We start from the raw sequence: 20,514 nt of genomic DNA on the forward strand, positions 1-20,514 counted from the left end.
AAAAACAGAGCCTTACTTAACTAACATGCCACGGTAATAAACTGTGTACATTACAGCAGCAAGTACGTATTTATTTTTCAAGAAGACATACAAATGTGGAATTTTTCTCGGTAATTTTCAGGCATGTGTTTAGACAGTCAGTAGTTCAGCAAAGCACGTGGACAGAAGTCTTAGCTGTGCTGTGGCGCGTGTGTTGTGTGTGTGTTTGGGGGGGAGTGCCTGGGAAGCAGCAGTTGTCTGGGCTTTACATCCTGTTGTGAAAGTGCAAGTAAGGTTATTTGCATGTCTTTTCACCGAAACGTGTTTGAAATGAAGACGCTAATTATTCTCAGCGCATTTGCATTCGTTGATAATCAGATAAGCTCGGAGGAAAGCTTGTTAGCTGGCTGCTTATTCTCCATTCATTCTCGGCGTAGGCCGCATGCTTTCTTTGTCAGAGAGAAAAGGCTAGCGGTAGCACAGTCTGCTGTTAGCTAAACTTGTTGTTTAACATGGCAAACTTCCTAATAGCTCATTCTGTTGCTGTTAAATTATATGCATGCATTAATTTTACATCAGCTGGTCGCCAATTTCTACAATGTGTTGAATTTAAAGCACTCAACCAGAGACTTGCACTGAAATAAAAGCTCATCTCGCTTCCGCTTTGTCAGAAAATGTGATTAGGATGTAAATAGTCACATTGAAGTCGGCCATTGTAAGTCTAATTCTCGGCATACAGACATAGAGAACTAGAAAAACTTACTGTACGTATTTATTGCTCCTCTGCACTGTGTTTATGTTCGCTTATTTTCGTTTTACGTATGTTTATGCGATAGAAGGACTTAATTTTATCCAAATTGTTAACTGTCAAACATAAACATTGATATCAGCAGCATCTGTCCAGTATTAGTTACTTTTATTAATAATACATTTCAGATGTAGTTAAGACGCTCCGCAAGGTTCTGAATGTATCCCTGAGCATCTTTGAATATAATAACATAAGTCAGCAACTGCCGATCATACTGGTGAAATTTCTTCAAGAAGTCTCTGGTGTACCTGCTACCTTTACAGTGTTGAAACCTTTTCCATTTCCTTCTATTGTTTTTTTTCTTTAATTTCCGTTTCTAGTTTGTTGGCCTTAATCATGTTTACAGCTCTGTATTCAGCCAAACAACCTATATAAATGCTCTGCTAAATCAATCTAGTTTTAATTTATTTGAATTAAAACTTGAACTAACGCTGATTTTCTGAATTTGTCTTGATTCAGAAAAGAGCTGGTTGCAATTATCCAGAACACAGGATGATCAAATCAAATCAAAATCAAATCAAATCACTTTTATTGTCACATCACATGTGCAGGTACATTGGTACAGCACATGTGAGTGAAATTCTTGTGTGCAAGCTTCACAAGCAACAGAGTTGTGCAAAATACAATAATGTAAACAAGCAAAATACAAGAATGGCTACATCTGAAACTAATAAATATATGTACAATATATAATAGTATATGCATTTCTGGATGTGTATACTAAATATTTTTCTACGTGTGTGTGTGTGTGTGTGTGTACACATTTTACAAATTAAATAGAGTAAACAATAAATAAAATATATAAAAATATACAGAGTTGATTGTTTCAGACTGCTGTGGCTTACATTTTAAAACGCTGATTACGTGTACACAAAGACATAAAAGTGGAAACGCAACAAATCCTCAATGTTGAGATTGTTTTCTATTATGTATGAGATTCCTTCCTGTGTGTCCTGCATACTGGTGCAGCATTTGACCTTTGTGCACTGAACAGATGCATTACTTAAATGGTTCTTGTTGTGTTTTTCAGCGGTGCCTGTGGTGTTGTGTGTCTGCGAGGTGTGCTTGCCGTCCGAGTGAGTTCAAGTATGAAGAGGGGCAAGAAGGCAGAAGAGGCAGCTGCGGAAGGAGAAAATGACACAGCCTCTGGTACTACCAGCATGCCCTGATGAACTGAAATGGATTTTTCCTTTACTATAGATAGATTTTCCAACATCATCTATTATCCAACCCTGTGCTATTTGTCTTTCATTTCACAGCTCCTTCAAAGAAAGCAAAGGCAGCCAAGGAACCAGAGGCTCCGATACTGTATGATGACCCTCCTGACAAAATGACCAGCAAAGACGGACGCAACGCAAACATGAAGATCACGTCGTGGAATGTGGATGGGCTGAGGGCCTGGGTTAAAAAGAAGGGCCTGGATGTGAGTTTGCTGTCTGGAGAAGCATTAATTAGCTAGTTTTGAGACTGACTGATACTAACAAGCACATTTGTCTTTTCCCAGTGGGTGCGAGAGGAGGATCCAGACATTTTATGCCTACAGGAGACAAAGTGTGCAGAGAAAGCCCTCCCTGCTGAAATCACCTCAATGCCTGAGTACCCTCACAAGTATTGGGCTGCATCAGGTGACAAGGAGGGTTACAGTGGGGTGGCTATGCTCTGCAAGACTGAACCCATCAAAGTGACCTATGGAATTGGTAAGGGGGAACTTTGTGTTCTGCTTAGTTATTTATGGTGCCTAGAAATGGCAAAAAAACATGTACAGCAACATTTTAAAGATGTGTAATCTTCTATGTTTGAAGTAAATGATTATTTTAAATTATTAGTGGATAACAGCAAATAGGGACTGTTTAGCATGAAGCCCCATTGGTAGTTTAGAAGGTCCTCCCATAATGAGCACATTGTGTGATTACCAGATTCCTGCTCTTGAAAAACTAATGTTTTTGCCTTATCAGTATAAAATTTTAGATGAAACCAACAGAGACATTTTTAGTATGCTTTACCAACACATTAAACCTATACAAACAGTTTAAGTACTGGTGAAGCAACTGACTTAATTTTGACTAATATTCTAGGCAAAGAAGAGCACGATAAGGAGGGCCGTGTCATCACTGCCGAGTTTCCCAGCTTCTACCTGGTGACGGCATATGTGCCAAACGCTAGCAGAGGCCTTGTTCGCCTTGATTACCGCAAAACCTGGGACGTGGACTTCCGGGCGTACCTGAGTGAGCTGGACATGCAGAAGCCCCTGGTGCTGTGTGGAGATCTCAACGTTGCTCACCAGGAGATCGATCTGAAGAACCCCAAGGGGAACAAGAAAAATGCCGGCTTCACCCCCGAGGAGCGCGAAGGCTTCAGCCAGCTACTGGCGGCAGGTTTTGTCGACAGCTTCCGCGAGCTCTACCCCAAGCAGACCAACGCCTACACCTTCTGGACCTACATGATGAATGCCCGCTCAAAGAACGTGGGCTGGAGGCTCGACTACTTTGTGCTGTCATCCTCTCTGTTGCCGGGCTTGTGCGACAGCAAGATCCGCAACAAAGCGATGGGGAGCGACCACTGCCCTATCACTCTGCACATAGCTGTGTAAGTTCACTCTGAGTTCAACAGGCTTTGCATAACCTTCAGTCTGTTCATACGTCTGTTTCAACTTGTATAATCCGGTCACTCTGAGGTGTCTTCTCTATGTGCTGCTCAAACTCACTCTTACAGTAAAATCAGCGTTTCATCTTGGTAGTTTAGGACATACTTTCTTGTACTTTTCCCCCCCTCTCTACATAAAATGTCCTTCCTTCCTGTAACTGAATTCTGTCCCTAAATGAGATCCAAATTTCTTTTGACAATTTTATAACAAATGCAACACTAAATAATCAAAATGTGTAAGCTAATTTTCAGGAACTGCCAGATATTTGTTACTGTGTAAAATGAATCAACTGCTGTTAAAAGAAAATAACGTGTCTTGTTGTAAACATTTTTTTCCCCAAACCTTGGTTAAAGTTTCTGTTGCCACACTTACCAATAAAAGACTGAATTTCTATAGTACCTTGTTACTTTTATTATTTGAGGAATTCAAGCCAAGATGACAAACAAACTTCTAGTCAGTGTGTTTTACCTGCAACACAATTCAAATGCAGTCAATACAATGAAAATCATTTCTATGGAAACTTCATGACGTGTGTCCTCTGATGCATTTTCAGATTATAAGACTGCCTGAAACCCTTCCCACATTCTCCGCAGACATAAGGTTTCTCCCCTGAATGTGTTCGCTGGTGTCTTTTCAGGCGGTTGGCACTCAGGAAGCTCTTGTCACACTCGTTGCAGGCGTATGGTCGGACTCCGGTGTGGTAACGCAGATGGATAGTAAGGTAGCAAGACTGAGTGAACTTCTTGCCACAGTGGGGACACTGGAAGGGCTTGTGGCCTGTATGGAATCGTTCGTGCTTCAAAAGCTCTGCGTGGGAGAAGAAACCCTTCCCACAATCAGAGCAGAGATACGGCCTCTCACCTGAATGCGTCAGCTCGTGTCTGACAAGTGTTGCCTTGTACACAAAACTCTTGTCACACTGTGAGCAGCTGAAAACGTTTTCTCTGGTGTGGCAGCGCTCGTGTTTCTTCATGTTGCGTTCTCTCTTGAAGCTCTTGCCGCAGAAAGAACACATGAATGGCATTTCCTTGGAGTGGATCTTCATGTGGCTCAGAAGACCTCCCTTGTAGAGGAAGCCCTTGCCACACTGTGTGCACATGTGTGGCCGTTCTTTCTGATGAATACGCTGGTGTGCAGTAAGAGCTGCTCGGTAGGCAAAGCTCTTTCCACAGTTGCAGGTATGGACTCGTTCCTCCTGGTGAGTCTGGAGATGCCTGTTGAGGTAGCTGGCACAGCTGAAACTCAAATCACAGCGAGGACATTTGTAAGAATCCTCTGACTTGCCAGCATCCAGGCTGTGGGTCTTTAGGTGCCTCACCAGTGCTGACTTCCAGGTAAACGCGCGCCCACAATCTGAACACAGGTACTCCCCATTTTCCATGTGGGTGCTCTTGTGCTCTTTCTGAGCAGCCAGGGACTTGAAGACTTCCCCGCAGATCACACACTCGTACTGGCGTCCCAAGGTATGTGTCTGCTTGTGCCTCTCCAGCGACTGTTTGAAAGAGAAATGGCGCCCGCACTGGGAGCACGAGAAGGGCTGCTCACCTGTGTGGATGCGCTGATGGGCTTTTAGTGAGGAAAGGAACCTGAAGCTTTTCTCGCAGTCTGCACAACTAAAATTTCCCTCTTCATCTGTGAGTGCCTGAAGAACTGACTTGTCCTCAGTGATCTCAATGGAGTGAACGTCATAGATGTGCTGCTGATCCTGTGCTTGTTCTGAGTGATGGAAGGAGCACTCAGGACAGGAGAAAGCAGCCGATGAGCTGTCTGCTGCAGAACCTGACAAAATGATCATAAATGAGAGTAAAAAAAAACAAAACATACTAAAAATAAAACAAAATCAATGTTGGATAAATTGTTATAACTTTTGTGTTTTAACAGTTGCATGCTTTTATATTTTTTGTTGTTTAATAAGGTACTTCAGGCTTATTTTCACTGCTATGCACTATAAGAGGCCACAGATACGCCTAGCCGGTGACCCTAAATGCTATTTGACAGTTATATAAAGCATATTGAGGTGACTTGTTTTGAACAGCTCTATATAAATAACCCTTGAGTTAAAGTAAATCGAATGACATGATTCAAAGGTGACGAAGCTTCATTAGATATGTCATAATATAATACTTATACTAAAAAAAGTTGACTTTGAGGGGGTCAGGTGGAATTCAAAGTAATTCAATTTTTTTTCTAGCATTAACAAACTAAGCTCTCCTGTTTCCAAGTAGTTCATTATGTGGCAGCCTGACTTCGCACTGGCTTCATCAATCCTACCTTCATGTACAGTTTTTAAAATTAATTTAAGACTGTACCGATAACTATACACAGCAGGAATATTGACCAGGACAAGGTGAACTGGTTGTTCCACAGTTGAGGATAAACCTCCAGATGACCTTGCTTTTGCTGTCAGATCCCCTGTGCCATGAAATCACCTGCCCAATGAGCCAATCCTAACAGAATCAGTGACCTCCTTGATCACTTCTCATGCACACCCTTGTAGATTTGCGTTTATGTGATTTGTATTTTATGATCGCCCTTTCTTTTACTATTTCAATTTCTTAATGGATTTTTTTATTCCTTTATTAGTGTGCTTGCGTTTTTAATAAAGTTATAATTTCTACATCTATCAATACTTTGACATTTATAATATTATATAAATATTATAAATAAACTTTCTATTCAATCTTATTTATGAATTGTTCTCTCTGGGATTTTGTATTAATGGTGCAAAGATTCAGTAACTCCAAAATGCTAAAGAACACTTGCTCTCATTAGCATCCTTCGACGAGACCACAGGTGACCCATATGAGTGTTCTGCACTGTAAAAGAAAAGAAAAGAGACATTAATCAAAAATTATTTTAATCAGCCTCTTTCCCATTATTTTTATACTCAAGTGTACAACTACACTTGTAATAAAAAGTGTAAGCAAAACAGGATGTTATGTTTCAGAGAGCATGCATCATGCCACCACAACAAAATCAGGAACTAGCTAAACCATATCTAAAACATGACGCATCAAAAGCAAGTTTTTACCAGCTTAAAGGCAAAGGCTTCAGTGGAGGAGGGTTTGCACTCGTGATCTCTTTCCTGCTTTTAGTCATCATTTGCTTCTGTAAATTTATCAGCTGGATCTTCATGGTTGGTCTGCGTTTGCGCCCACTTGTACGGACCTTGACTGGAGTAATGACATCATTGTCAGGTTCAGAGATGAGACCCTGAGGCTCTCTGCCCTTATGTTGCTCACCGTCTGGGCTGCAGTTATCATCTGCCTGCACCTGGCACTGCAGTTCAGAGAGTTCAACATTAGCCTCACTGATGTTGGCCTCGGCCATCGCAAAGTCTTTCCCATCTTCACAGCGGTCTGTAGGCACGTCTGCAGTCTGCCCATCAGTGTGAGTTTTTAGATGCCTCGCAAGCGACAGCTCCCAGTTAAATGTCTTGTTGCACTGCTGGCAGGTGTAAACGTAGTCTTTCATGTGCGTTTGCTTGTGCTCAGTGCGTGCTGACAGGGAGTTGAAGATCTTTCCGCAGATGAGGCAGTTATACTTGCGCCCAGTTTTGTGTGTGTGCCGGTGTCTGTCGAGGGACTGCCTGAAGGAGAAGCAGCGGCCACAGTCGCTGCAACGATGAGGGCGCTCCCCGGTGTGGATGACTCTGTGGGCAATTAGTGAAGACGCAAACTTGAATTTCTTTTCGCAGTCAGGGCAGTCATGCGGCCCCGCAGGCATTACAGGCTGAGGGGATGCCGAGTCAACCATGTTCACTTCTGAATGGGCGTTTGATTTTTCTTGTCTTTCTTTCTCATCTGCTTCACCTGACCCCTCTTCCTTGGCTCTCTCTTCAGCAAATGTGACCAATGAATCTTCAGCCACTGCATTAGCACCTCTTCCTTCAAAGCAGTGTTCTCCCATCAGCACTTCAATATCAGTGCTTGGACCCAATTCAACCTCTGCATAATCAGTCACTGCGATTATTTCAACTGCAATGTCATCCACAAATGTCACAGTGTGTGCGTCTTCACCGGTACCCTGTGGTGGATCTGACTCGTTGGCCTGTTCTATACATTTTGATCCTCTGCTGGGGAGGACTGCAGAGAGTGAGGAAACGATGCTGTCGCCCATACTTGAAGGTGGAACTGCACAAACGGAATGAGGTAGATTCATGAGTTACTTCCACTGGTTTGCACAAAAATGTAAAATACAATTGATGCGATTGCAAGAAGTGACTAACCATGTTGCTCTAAATGCGCAAGGTTTTTGTGGTGTTGGAGCAGATTTTTCAGATCTGCAGGTTCACAGACTGCATGAACACAATCCTCCAATGCAGAGGATTCAGCTCTGAGCCAGGACACAGTCTGTGGTAAAGGTAATAAATATGCAGTATACTTGAATTAATTACCTAAACACAGGTTTGAACTTCAAAAATAGCTTAAAAACAACCTGAACCATTGGTATTATCAAGTAAAATGTGCCTTTACTGTAGTTCAGGCATTATTAGTACAAGTGATTAAATAAATGAAAAGGCCTAAATCCTCAGAAGTGCAGACAGTTACCAGTTCCTAAACAGTGTTACTAATGCACGTGGCATTATTAGCAGTGACATAATGTAGTTCGTATTAATCATAAACTTTATCTTTTTCCATATGTCATAACAGGTGACACTACAATAAGTAGGTTTTAAAATATTAGGTCACAGCTTTCATTTAAGAGCATTAATTTGTTACGTGTTGATTCGACCTTTTGCAGTTTTCTACACATCTATAATACAGACCCATACAGGATCCTAAAATTACAACAGGTGTAAGATTCATCACTGGTTTAGGACTAAGAATGCAGAAGCATTTTAATAATAATACTATTATTATTATTATTATTATTATAATATATTTTTAATAAAAATACATTTTTAACTTATTTTGACTCATTTAACATATAATTTATTAGCAGTAATTTCTTGTGTCATTGGGCTTGAAACTTTACTAAAACTGACTGCTCAGAGTAAAATATGCTGACACAGTGAAAGCTAAACAAAGACACCGAGTTAGACAAATACAAGGATACAAGGAGCTCTTATCCATTTACCTTTAAGAGTTAGACAAAAAACACATTTTGTGAACTGATGAGCATGAGCATATAGTGCAAAGACTACTGGAATAAATGCTACATGGACAGAAAGTTGTAGGTTTTCAACCAGTTTTGTTGTTTGGATTTTATGTACATAACCTTTTTATTGTTATTGTATATTAAAAAATATTTTAAAAAATCTTTAAAAAAAATCTGAAGCCAGATGGCATAAATATATCCTGGGTATACCGAACTTGCTTCATAGTACAGGGCCAATGACTCTCTGCCTGACTGAGGCTTCAGAATTTTCCCAGCAACTATCATCAACCTCGAGCAACCAAACACAACCAGTCAGGAACTAGTGATGGGATTTTAGGCTCTTTTTGAAGAACCGGCTCTTTCGGCTCGGCTCACTAAAAAGAGCCGGCTCTTTCACAAAAAGAATTACTAATGTAAAAGAAAAAAAAAAGTGGTTTTATTTATATATAAATATATACAGTGACCCCTAGAGACAAAGCACATACAAACTCCAAAAATCACGTACAAACTCCAAAACACATTTCTAGCATTAACTGAACTTCCAAACCAGAGCTACCTAGATCACTTAAATTACACAATTGAAAGCACATGTGTATTGTGTGTGTGTATTTATACACAAGCACTCATATATGTTCAAATAATTGAAAAAAAAAAAAAGTTCATTTACCTGTTACTACCACACACCAAATCCGGTTGTTGGTACTTGCTGGCTTGTGTAGCCACTAGGTAACAAAAGCTCAACACTGCGCCCAGCATCCTGGAGCACTTCTGTTGTGTTTTGTACGTGTTTTGGAGTTTTTATGTGCTTTGTCTCTAGGGGCCACTGTAAATATACTTTTATTTATTCACTCCACATAAAATGTAATAAATAAATCATATAATACAAAAACCAACTATTTACATTTCAACTTTTAACTATTTAAATTTTCAGCTTTTTCCTTTTAAACAAATTTAAAGTGAAACAACACAAAACACTGCAAACCACAACACAATTAAATATAAATTAAAATACGAAAACAAAAAGAAGATGCACATTCTCTGTCATATGGGCCTGCATGAATAAACTTTCTGAATCCTTTATCATCCGCAAATGAAAATAGTTGTAGATGATTACTATACCTTTCTAATGTGACGTTGTTGTCCCTGGCTCTCTTTCCCTCCCGCTCTGTTCCTGTGCTACTGAGAGTGTAACTACTGCCCCTCCCCCCTCTTCCCAGCGCAAAGCACAAGGCTCGCGTGCGGAGTGAAGTGGAAAAAAAGTGCGAGAGAGAGGGTGAGAGAAAGAAAAAAAAAAAACCCCACGACTCCCAATAAGGTGCCGGCTCGCATCGTTCACTTCAAAGAGTCGGCTCTAAGAGCCGTTTCGTTCGCGACCGACACATCACTATCAGGAACACTCATTTTTCGCTCATGACCAGTGGCTACAAGATGATTGTGGACTGGTCTTTAGGCCTGAGTGACTGGGGCCTTATTCACTTGATCCTACATTGTCACCATGATTGTCCAAAATGGCAGACAACTTAATGTCACATCTCTATAAAATCTCAATACATCACTATCACCATGACTGTAATAATAAACACAAAGTAGAATTGCCAACTTTCTGACATCAAAGACTCAAATTACTGAAGCTTCATATATGCTGTATTAAACTGCATTAAACTTAAGAGCTGTACCAAATAGCTGTAAACATACAATTAATTGGGGTGGGGTCTTTTTGGTAATTTTGTGGGAAACCTCCATATAACACTTCCTTTATATTACCACATCAGTATTTGTACAATGATCCTATATAGTGACTCACTAAATCATAGTGATTTATTGAACAAATTTTATTGTTACACACTGTATTTATCAGTACAACACCTCTCACCTGCTCAACGTCAGGAACAGGCAGCAGTTGAGCCAGTCGACAGTAGAACTCCCAAAACAGCGTCTGCAGATCACGGTCATACTGAGATCCAAACTCTGCAGGAAAGACTTCCTGTGATAAAAACAATGTTACTGGAACCCAAATAAAAACCACACCCAGACACTGCAGCAGTGTAATATATTATTTTAACATTTTAACCCCTAAAAATAATACATTTTGGATATTTTGTTTCTGTCATCATTATTATCTTTTATGGCATTTTCATTCATGCATTCTTAATTACAGTAAACAATAAAGAACATGGTGTATTGTAGCTTGATAACAATAATGACAACAGAAATCTGCTTCATATGAAATTTACTGTCACTACAAATAACACAATTGGGTGCATTTGGTTTAACGGGTTGTAAATTATGCTGCCTCACCGTGAAAAAGTCTTGTCTCTCTTCAGGGTCTTTGAGGAGAGTCTGAATCAACTCAAGAAAGGTAACTGTAACATCCTCTTTTGAGGCTTCTATCTGCAACACATGTATAAAAATTATGTTCCTCATAAAGCCATGACTAAGTGGATTAAGGGTCAAACACAGGTGTGCTGAATATGAAAACTTAATCTGTGTATAAACACTCACATCTACCAGGGTGGTGTGCGACGATTTAACCTTGTCCAGGTAACGCATGATAAACTCAGGTTTCACAAGGTCTTCATTTCGACACAATTCAAGAATATACTGTTTAAGGGGAAGAAAAAAAGTAGAAAAGCCCTTTGTTCACAGCACAGTTTACTAGTCATGTAGTTTATCTGCATCCATGAGGGTGATGAGCCTAAAGCCTTATTTTTTTTAAAATAACTATCATTAGTACTCACTCTAGCTCTTAACCCTAGGTTCAGTTGAGTCCTGTATTTGCACATTAGCAGCTCAGGGACCATATCCACCACCAATGAGACAAACTCTGCCACCTTCCAGTAGTTCATCACGTCCTGTTTCTTTAGCACCTGCCACATTGACGCTGTCATAAGCTGCAAAGGAGATACCAGAAGGCGCAGTGATGCCAGAGGTAATGAGTCACCTGTAAAGAAAAAGAAACCACTAAAATCTGTACTTCCATTTATGCTTAACCAAAAGCCCATCGTTTCAGACTATCCAGTTTTTTTGTTGTTTTTTAAAAAAAAAAAAAAAAAAGGTTGCATGTCCTGTAAAATTTAATTAATAACAATGAAATGTAATTATGCAAATAATTTACATCTTATATTTAATTGAGAATAGGACAAAAATTGTATATAGACACCATATTGGAAAATCACATTAGCTTGTGATGTTAACGATTACATTACACCAAAATATATATATGATTTTGGGATGTAAACTTTAAGTTATCATTTACAGTTACTTCCGAGACATTATGTGATTTTTTTGTATTGAATAATAAAAAACGGTATAATCAATAAAACAAATATGGTGTTAGACAATAATATTATGTAGTTCACAGTGAGCAAAAGCGTTTTCGTTCATTACCTACTGGAGCTTTTTGTTTTTGAATGCAACCTCCAAGTGAATGTTCAACAACAACAATGTTTCTCAAACTCCGTTACCTTCATTTCCCCCATGTTTGCTACCTAGTCTGTACATTCAGCATTCACGTTCATAAGACATGCTGTAAAATTATTTGTCAAGGTAACCTTAGCACACAGGAATAAGACAATAAGCTAGCATACAGAGCTAATTTCAAAGGTATGTTGTATACTTAAGCTAATTTTGCTAGGAACGAATCCCTAAATGTCTGCGTTAACCCAACTGTGACCTGCTCCTAATTGTTTAGAAAATGTGTTTTAGTGTGTTAAGTGTTCCTCCACAAACCGACCTCTGGAGGTGGCCATTAAAACCCCTGAATCCATCTTCTTCTCGGATCGGTGCTGAAAAGTTTGATTAGCTGCTATTAGCTGTTAGCCTGACAACTACCCACACAGCCAGAGGAAGACACAGCTCTGAACGCGGTCGTTATCCAACTGGAAGCTCTTTTCTAAATTAAGCGAGCTGCTAGAGGAAAAACGTATGAATATTAAAAACACACATATTTACATCATACATGTTGCATTTTTGTTGCTAAGGGCTTCTTCTTCTTTATATATATATATTTTTTTACGTTACGTTACATTCTTCGTCTTGTTACCGCCATCTGCTGGAGATTCTTTGTATAACGTCCCATGTTCCCCCAAATAAACTTCTTTTGCCCCCCACCCCCTTGTTGTTGTTTTTTTTACAAATAACACTGATGACAAATTATTATATTTCTAAACTTAATATTTTCATACACATAATTTAGACCTCATAGAACTGAATCCTTGGGGCTATTTCACACTCGTTGACATTACAAAGTCCCAGACACCACCACACAGCTGTGATTATGAATGACTGGCTCATATTAAGCCGCACGACGTCTTCATGGAGTCTGCTGAGTGTGTTCCGTCGGCTCTGGGGCGCTTACCTTTCAATAACACCGTATTGAAAAAACTACCAATAGATGACTCGGACCAACCCGGGTCTCGGGTGGTGCCAGAGGCTTGTTTCTCCCGAATTCGGGCTCTCCAACCGCTGGTCCGACCTGTTTTTGTGGCACTATCACAGTCAGCGCTCTCGCTACTGGGCCTGAGTGCGCAGGAGGTGCTCAGCGATCCTCTGGGTCCGGAGTATATGAGTGGCTCCAGGCTGTTGCCAGGCTCCGAGCCAGCGGCGCACTGCTACAGCGGGCACCAGTTCGGGCTGTTTGCGGGTCAGCTCGGAGATGGGGCTGTGATGTATCTCGGTGAAGTGGAGTCTTGTGCACACGGGAGATGGGAGGTTCAGGTGAAAGGCGCAGGAGTCACACCTTACTCCAGGTATTGTTTGCTTCCCACATATGTGGACACCACGTTTTGGGTTGTCTAGACCAAAATACTAATCTCAGTTTTCAAACATTATACAGACTCATCTCATGGACAAAGTTGATATTTATACATCCGGGACCGTTTTTCTTCTTGCTAAATGATAAATAAGGTCACTTCAGTAAGTGACATAGCAAACATTAGTATAGCTCACGTGAAAGCGTTCACCCGGGCAGAGCTGCTTAAGAGATTAACTGCCTGGCACACATTAAATGCTGCTCAATAGCTGTGTGCCTGTTACAAATAAGCGCACCCAGCCTTTCCATCTTATTTGATTAGTGTAGGGGTGTTCAATTAAATGTTAAGGAGGTTAAACAGAGAAAGTTCCCTCTAACAGAGGTCGAAATAATCATACTATTCCAAAAGTGTTATATGCACAGCAAACATCTGACTGTCAACTAAAAGAAAGAAAGTAGCTATAATTCAGCAGTCTTAATCCATTATTTATTATTATTTTCACACTGACCTGGGGGTAAAGAGCTTTTGAAAAGGTTTTCTTCAAATTAAAAATAAATCAGTAAATAAATAACAAAAGGATGTAGTTTTTCAATCTTTCCTAACCACATTTCTAGCACTCGAAGAAAAACTTTTTTCCCATGGCTTCCCAGTGGATGAAGTTAGCTTAAAAAAATCACCTTTAAGGACCATTGGATGCAGCTGAAGTTAAGGGGGAAAGCCCCTCTCAGATTTTAAGAATTGTGCTAGTATTATGACTTGATTGGAATTGATCATAAATTATCTCAGCCTTTGTTTGAGTTGCTAAAATAGCTTGGCCACTTGATGGTTACTGAGAGCTGAATAATCTGACATATTTTTGGATTTTCTCAGAGACGGCGATGGCAGGAAGGTGCTGCGCTCCAGCATCAGAGAGTTCCTTTGCAGCGAGGCCATGGCTGCCTTAGGGATACCCAGCACTCGAGCAGCATCCCTTGTTACCTCTGACCTTTATGTCAGCAGAGATCCACTCAACAATGGCCAACGCATTCTTGAGCGCTGCTCAGTTGTCCTTCGTGTCGCTCCTACATTCATCAGGTTGCCACACAGGAAGCAGTATAGAGAGAAAAATATAAGTAATAATGGTGTTTTTAAAAAACAGATGCTATCATGGCTCTTTCTCTCTTTTTTTTTCATTTTTGAAGGTTTGGCTCTTTTGAAATCTTTCTGGGCCGAGATGAATTCTCAGGTCTGCAGGGTCCCAGTGCCGGGCGGGATGATATCCGTGCTCAGCTGCTGGATTATATTGGTGGCACTTTTTATCCTGAAATTCAGCAGGCTCACAGCATCCGGAAAGACAGGAATTTGGCTTTTTTCAGAGCGGTGAGAACTAACAAAAATTTCACGTGTTTTACTCTCCGTTTAGGTTGGTTCATTCCATGCTGGTGTGTCAGTTTTCAGTTTCTGTTTATTTTCAGGTGATGACGCAAACTGCTAGGCTAGTGGCCCAGTGGCAGTGTGTTGGCTTTTGCCATGGTGTCCTTAACACAGACAACATGAGCATCCTGGGTCTTACCCTGGACTATGGCCCCTTTGGCTTCATGGAGAGGTATGCAGCGGAGAGTAGAAGCCTTACAGTCTAACTCTGCAGTGTTTGGAGGCATAGTAACTGAAAATTACATTCTGTGCTTGTATTATATGATACATGATGACCGTCTTTCTGTGTGTCAGATTTGATCCAGACTTTGTCAGCAATGCCTCAGACAAAAAGAGGCGCTACTCGTACCAAGCACAGCCATCTGTGTGCCGCTGGAACCTGGCTCGCCTAGCTGAGGCGTTGGGCTCTGAGCTTGATCCAGCAGAGGCAGGAGCCGTCCTGGATGAATTCATGCCCACGTATAAGGCGTTCTACCTATCTATCATGAGGAAAAAGCTGGGCCTTGTAAGAATAGAAGAGGTAGAGGACCGAGAGCTTGTATCAGATCTGTTGCGTGTCATGCACAACACAGGTAAAAAAAAAAAAGGATTCTTGGAAGCCTAATCATTAAGCTACCTATATGTCCTCTCCCTCTCACTCTGTCACCATTGTGCCTTGGTATTATGCCTTCCAGGTGCCGATTTCACAAACACCTTCCGCTTGCTGAGTCGTGTCCCCTGGCCTGAAGAGGGCGATAGTGAGAGAGCCACTGTGGGCTCAGTGGTGGACCTCATCCTAGAGCAGTGTGCCTCTATTGAGGAGCTAAAGGTGGCTAATAAGCCAACAATGGAAGATCGGTGAGGGGGTGTATGGTGGCTGATGTTCTTTTCATAGAACAACCAGAACATGTATATAAGATCTGCCAATTGCCCACCATATACTCCCAATGTTACTCGAATCCTTGCTTACCACTGTAGTTTCAAATCGTTACATCTGTTCTTCTTTTTATATGCTAGCAATTCGGGAGCCAATCTTACCAGGATAATCTGTAAGTTAAAGCTAAGTTTTCTGGTATTTTAAATGGGTATATTGTGGAGGACTCAAATAATGTATATATGGAAAAACCAAGAAGCACTAGAGGTGGACTTAACCCTGGAGAACCCATGGGGTCAGAGCCGACCCCATTGGTTTTCTAGGGAAACCATGGGGTCAAATTTGACCCCAGGGTTAAAATGAACTTTAAACATAACCATGTCTCTTTTTAGTGAACTGGCAATGATCCTGTCTCTGGCACAAACCAATCCACTCATGTATGGCATGGTGGCAGACAGCCCAGGTATGACCGAACAGCTTGAATTATTGGGCCGACTCAAGGAGCTCGTCGAGACCAACCAAGATGACCTTAAAAGGAAGCAACGTGATGACTGGATCCACTGGATTGGTCGATACAGGTATGAAAAGAAAGCCAGAATTTTTTTTTATGGCTTCTACAAAAGCGGCTGGTGCAGCACATTAATTGAAAAACTGATTTGGTCCCTAGATCCCCCAATCTGCAAGAGCACTGAGGGTACTTGTGATTGATTGTGTTGCACTCTGATTTGTTGGAATAGCATCGCTGATGAATGTTTACCAGAAAAACTGAAAAGAAGATGCAAAACAAAAGAATAATTGTTGTACTCTACATCAGCGGTCTCTAACCTTTTTTGCACCATGGACCGGTTTATGTTCAGCAATATTTTCACGGACCGGCCTTTAAGGTGTAGCGGATAAATACAGCAAAATAAAACCAGTATAAAACCAAAAAAATTTTTTTTTTCATAACACACAGGAAAAGACCCAGGGAAACACAGTTAACAATAAAAACGATAAAAACCATGAATTTTACACCTGAGCCTCAACTTTCGTGGCCCGGTACCAAACGACTCACGGACCAGTACCGGTCCATAGCCTGGGGGTTGGGGACTGCTGCTCCACATCCAACTCATTTTATATTGTGGGCAGCACACATCTTCACACACCCCCGTTCTCTATTATCCATTGGGGCGGATGGGCTGGGAGAAGGTGTTAGCTGTCCAATTGGGGTCTGGGATGTGAGGCCTCCCTGCTGCTGCAGAGCTGGGGGCAGTCTGCTTGCCTCCACCCCAGGGGAAAGGGTAACACCTCCTGGGTCTCCTGGGTGTGGTTTCCCCCTCTGGGGGCGAGGGTACCTGGACCTGGGGTATAGAGTATGTTTGGGGAGTGTGATTGTGTGTGCAATATGTATTTGTGTCTGTTTTTACATTGGGTGAGTGCCAAGTGTTTGTATATGTGTGCATGAGGGTGGGAATGCACATTTGTGTCTGTGTGTGCCTGTTTGTCTGTGTCTATATGTCAGGTCGGGTCTCAGACTCCACCTCTCTGGGAACATCTCAGGCCCTCCAAAGTATGGAGGCCTATCTCCCCTCACCACACTCCCTGCTGGTTGCTGATGCCCTCAGGCGTGGCACATACAGTCCTGCTGTGCACTTATGGGAGAGGGGTTATGTCAAGGCCTTGAATGGATGACCTCCAGAGCCGGACTCAGATAGCCCATTCCTTTGCCATTAATGGCCTGACTACCTTCAGCACCGCTGGGATGGAACAGCATTATTTATTTTATTTTAATTTATTATTTATTTATTAAAATGTTGGTGGTTCTTGGTGTCTGGGGCTGGCTGCTCAGGTATGTACTGGCTGGATCTCCTCCATGCCTGCTTGATGCCCTGGGGGACGGAGCTATGTCTCCCTACACCATCTAGTAGATCATTACATGGAGAAACCTTTTGAATACAAGCGCGGTCATCCACACAGGTGTGCACACAGGTGTGCACTGTTCATAGACACAAACTACACCTTTCTTGGCTGCTACCTCAAAGCACATTGTGCTGTTGGTCCTGCGTGCTGCAAAACAACATTCAATATTTAGTATTTACTGTTATTTACACTTAGCTAGATTAATGCGATGGTGTTGTGTGGCCTCTCCCTTAGAGATAGGGTGAGAAGTTCGGCCATCCGGGAGGGGCTCAGAGTAGAGCAGCTGCTGCTCCACATCGAAAGGAGCCAGCTGAGGTGGTTCGGGAATCTGACAAGGATGCCCCCTGGGCGCCTCCTGGGTGAGGTGTTCCAGGCATGTCCCACCAGGAGGAGGCCCCGGGGCAGACCCAGGACACGCTGGAGAGATTATATCTCTCGGCTGGCCTGGGAACGCCTTGGTATTCCCCCGGATAAGCTGGAGGAGGTGGCTGGGGAGAGGGAGGTCTGGGCCTCTTTACTTAGGCTGCTGCCCCCGCGACCCGGCCCCGGATAAAGCGGATGAAGATGGAGATGGATGGATGGTGTTGTGTTTATTATGTTGCGCTTTTTTTTTTTTTTTTTTTTTTTTTTTTGCATGTTTTCTGTCTTTTTTTTCTCTCAACAGGTGATCCGGGAGATTTTCTTTCTTTTTAAGTGTCCTTTCTCACTGTCCCTCTTCCCCTCTGTTTTTCCTTTTCCTTCATCTTTCTTTCTTTCTCCCTTTCCTATCCCCCAGACATGTCTGTCCCGTTTGTAACAACTGAAAATAAAATAAATAGTAACAACAAAGGTTGATCAAATGGACCAATACAGCAAGGCCGTGATTTATCTATCTATCCATCCATCCAATATGAAACAAAAAGCTTTTTCTGCTTATCCAGTTCAGGGCTGTAAGGTGGCTGGAGCTGTGAAAGGCTGAGTACATCCTGAACAGGTTTCCAGTCTCTTGCAGAGCTCACACAGAGAGACTGGCAACCACCTGGGCTCACATTCACACCTAAGGGAAATTTAGAATTGCCAGTTTAACCAAACATGTATGTCTTGGGACCATGAAAGGAAGCTAAAGTACTGGAAAGAAGCCACATATAAATAGTACATGCAAACACCGCACCACAGTGCTGCCTAGCTAAATATCTGTTCATGCTTATTTACACAATGTTTCAGATTGTATGAATCAGCAGGAATATCTGTTTTACCCCCATCATTTTTCTACCATCTTGCTTTTTTATGTGTTTAAATCTCAGGATGCGTTTAGGACGGGAGTGTGATAGCACAAGTGACTTACCTGTTATCATAAAGGAGCGACTCAAAGTGATGAACGGCATCAACCCCCGTGTGGTCTTACGCAATTACATTGCTCAGAATGCAATTCAAGCTGCAGAAAAAGGAGACTTCTCTGAGGTTAGGCAACTTTTTTTTTTTCATGAAACTTTAATGTAGTCCTTAAGTAGTGAATTTCTCATTGAAGTGCTTGTTTACCTCAGCATTATTGTTGGAATTAATTGAAGTGAGTACAAGTCAGTTAAATTGAGTCCGTCACTAGGTGGAGAAAAACATGTTTCAGTCATCACCTGCCTTGTTGCATGTCTAGCAGCTGTTTCATTTCTTTGAGTGAACTTATTGTACCTCCAGTTACAGGTCATTTAAAGGTTATTATCAATGTGTCCTGCAGATTGTTAGGGTTCTCAAAGTTCTCAAGAAACCATATTCTGATCCTGAAACTTTGTTTGGACCTGATGGATGTGGTGAGATGGAGCACAGTGGGGCGGAGCTTGATGTCGCATATGACGGGAAGCCTCCAGCCTGGGCACAAACAGTTTGTGTCACATGATCCTCGTAAAGCCTCCGAGGCAGGTGGAGGAAGGTCTGTAGGACAGCAATTTTACAAGCAAATGATATCTGTTGTTGCCATTTTGTTATCAACAACTCACTTATTTTCCATTTTCTTCTCAGACTGTATTTCCTGCTTCCTGTTAGGAGGATGTGATGCAGTCCTCTGTGTTCTGGTGTTCATTGTTGTGCAATTAGTTTGGTATTTGTGTGATCACACACTTTTATTTCAGTGTGCAAATGTGTCTGATGAAAAGACTAAAAAATAGACAAACAGAAACGTCACTGCTGATGAAGTATGATGGCTCAGGCTACCAGTCACACAATGATCTGCCTGGGCTTGAAACACAAATGAACATCAGGATATAGCTTAATAGTAACAAAATGAAGAAGTTTAAATTGCTGAACATGATATGATTAGTGGCATAAGCATGTGAGAATTTGTGGGTATTAGTTAATAACAATATATTGTTTGTTAAATAACATGATTTTAGACCTGTTAATTAAAGTCCCAATAAATCATTTGCAAATAATAGCCTGTATACTTTACAGCATTTCATTCCTAATTATTTTGTAATTTCTCAAATGTGTTTATTTTTTATCATTTGTTCACTATAATCATGTACATGTCTTACATTTACTCAGAAATAGTAATAGCAATACAGATAGATGACCGTTAGTAAGAAAGCCAGTGTGATTTAGTTACATACCATCTAGGGCAGGGGTCTCAAAGTCCAATCCTTGAGGGCTGGTGTCCTGCAACTTTTTCATGTGTTTTCATGTTGCAAAACTTCTGAATAAAATTAGTAGGTCATTAGCAAGAGTATAGAACCTGACTGCATGTTTTGAAGTGGCAACCCCTAACCCTACTCAAGTAAATTGAAGTAAATGTAAGTGTTTGGAAAAATGTACTTCTAAAAGTACTTTTATTGCAGCATGTTCATTCACTTATGCGCTGCTGTAACATGAATCAAATGACTAAATTGCCACCTCAGCATGCAGTCAAGTTCTATTGAGTCTTGCTAATGACCCTACCAATTATATTCAGAAGTGCTGCAACAGGGACACATGGAGAAGTTGCAGGACACCAGCCCTCGAGGACTTTGAGATCCCTAGATTCTAGGGATAATGGAGCACAACAAGTAGATAAAGGGAGTTCCTGTTCCAGTCATCAAATCATGGTATAGCCAGTTTTTCA

At 41.4% G+C, this 20,514-nt stretch overlaps 3 protein-coding genes across 7 annotated transcripts; 2 read left to right on the forward strand and 1 right to left on the reverse strand.

The window, feature by feature from the left end:
* Nucleotides 1-109: 109 nt before the first annotated feature.
* apex1 (APEX nuclease (multifunctional DNA repair enzyme) 1) lies at nucleotides 110-3,826 on the forward strand. The gene is made up of 5 exons (XM_026147151.2): nucleotides 110-268; nucleotides 1,818-1,936; nucleotides 2,047-2,210; nucleotides 2,292-2,484; nucleotides 2,863-3,826. The coding sequence occupies exons 2-5, from the start codon at nucleotides 1,876-1,878 to the stop codon at nucleotides 3,375-3,377; spliced, it is 933 nt and encodes a 310-aa protein (XP_026002936.1). The 5' UTR covers nucleotides 110-268; nucleotides 1,818-1,875; the 3' UTR covers nucleotides 3,378-3,826.
* LOC113009072 (uncharacterized) lies at nucleotides 3,819-13,009 on the reverse strand. Of its 5 annotated transcripts, XM_026147146.2 has the most exons (10): nucleotides 12,265-12,565; nucleotides 11,270-11,472; nucleotides 11,034-11,132; nucleotides 10,830-10,922; nucleotides 10,405-10,515; nucleotides 7,660-7,783; nucleotides 6,674-7,564; nucleotides 6,463-6,604; nucleotides 6,195-6,247; nucleotides 3,819-5,210 (listed from the first exon to the last, which is right to left on the reverse strand). In XM_026147146.2, the coding sequence occupies exons 1-10, from the start codon at nucleotides 12,296-12,298 to the stop codon at nucleotides 3,943-3,945; spliced, it is 3,018 nt and encodes a 1,005-aa protein (XP_026002931.2). In that variant the 5' UTR covers nucleotides 12,299-12,565; the 3' UTR covers nucleotides 3,819-3,942. The 5 variants fall into 5 exon arrangements, with proteins under 5 accessions (XP_026002931.2, XP_026002935.2, XP_026002934.2 ...); XM_026147150.2 differs by lacking the exon at nucleotides 12,265-12,565 and adding an exon at nucleotides 12,889-13,009 and having other exon boundaries at nucleotides 6,463-7,564; nucleotides 11,270-11,422; XM_026147149.2 differs by having other exon boundaries at nucleotides 6,463-7,564; nucleotides 11,270-11,422; nucleotides 12,265-12,564.
* Nucleotides 12,801-19,851, forward strand: selenoo2 (selenoprotein O2). The gene is made up of 10 exons (XM_080291626.1): nucleotides 12,801-13,279; nucleotides 14,153-14,356; nucleotides 14,464-14,641; nucleotides 14,737-14,867; nucleotides 14,990-15,267; nucleotides 15,370-15,532; nucleotides 15,941-16,126; nucleotides 18,731-18,887; nucleotides 19,159-19,350; nucleotides 19,440-19,851. The coding sequence occupies exons 1-9, from the start codon at nucleotides 12,846-12,848 to the stop codon at nucleotides 19,324-19,326; spliced, it is 1,899 nt and encodes a 632-aa protein (XP_080147752.1). The 5' UTR covers nucleotides 12,801-12,845; the 3' UTR covers nucleotides 19,327-19,350; nucleotides 19,440-19,851.
* Nucleotides 19,852-20,514: the final 663 nt, after the last annotated feature.

The sequence above is a fragment of the Astatotilapia calliptera genome, chromosome 17 (genome assembly GCF_964374335.1).
Source record: "Astatotilapia calliptera chromosome 17, fAstCal68.1, whole genome shotgun sequence".
Taxonomy (NCBI): Eukaryota; Metazoa; Chordata; class Actinopteri; order Cichliformes; family Cichlidae; genus Astatotilapia; species Astatotilapia calliptera.

Bases quoted from the DNA above. Each gene is read 5' to 3' on its own strand.
- apex1 (XM_026147151.2), top strand. From the start codon at position 1,876: ATGAAGAGGGGCAAGAAGGCAGAAGAGGCAGCTGCGGAAGGAGAAAAT. The intron at 1,937-2,046 runs GTACTACCAGCA...TTCATTTCACAG, and splicing joins AGAAAATGACACAGCCTCTG to CTCCTTCAAAGAAAGCAAAG. The intron at 2,211-2,291 runs GTGAGTTTGCTG...GTCTTTTCCCAG, and splicing joins TTAAAAAGAAGGGCCTGGAT to TGGGTGCGAGAGGAGGATCC.
- LOC113009072 (XM_026147145.2), bottom strand. From the start codon at position 12,298: ATGGATTCAGGGGTTTTAATGGCCACCTCCAGAG. The intron at 11,133-11,269 runs GTGAGTACTAAT...CCCCTTAAACAG, and splicing joins ACCTAGGGTTAAGAGCTAGA to TATATTCTTGAATTGTGTCG. The intron at 10,923-11,033 runs GTGAGTGTTTAT...CATGTGTTGCAG, and splicing joins CGCACACCACCCTGGTAGAT to ATAGAAGCCTCAAAAGAGGA.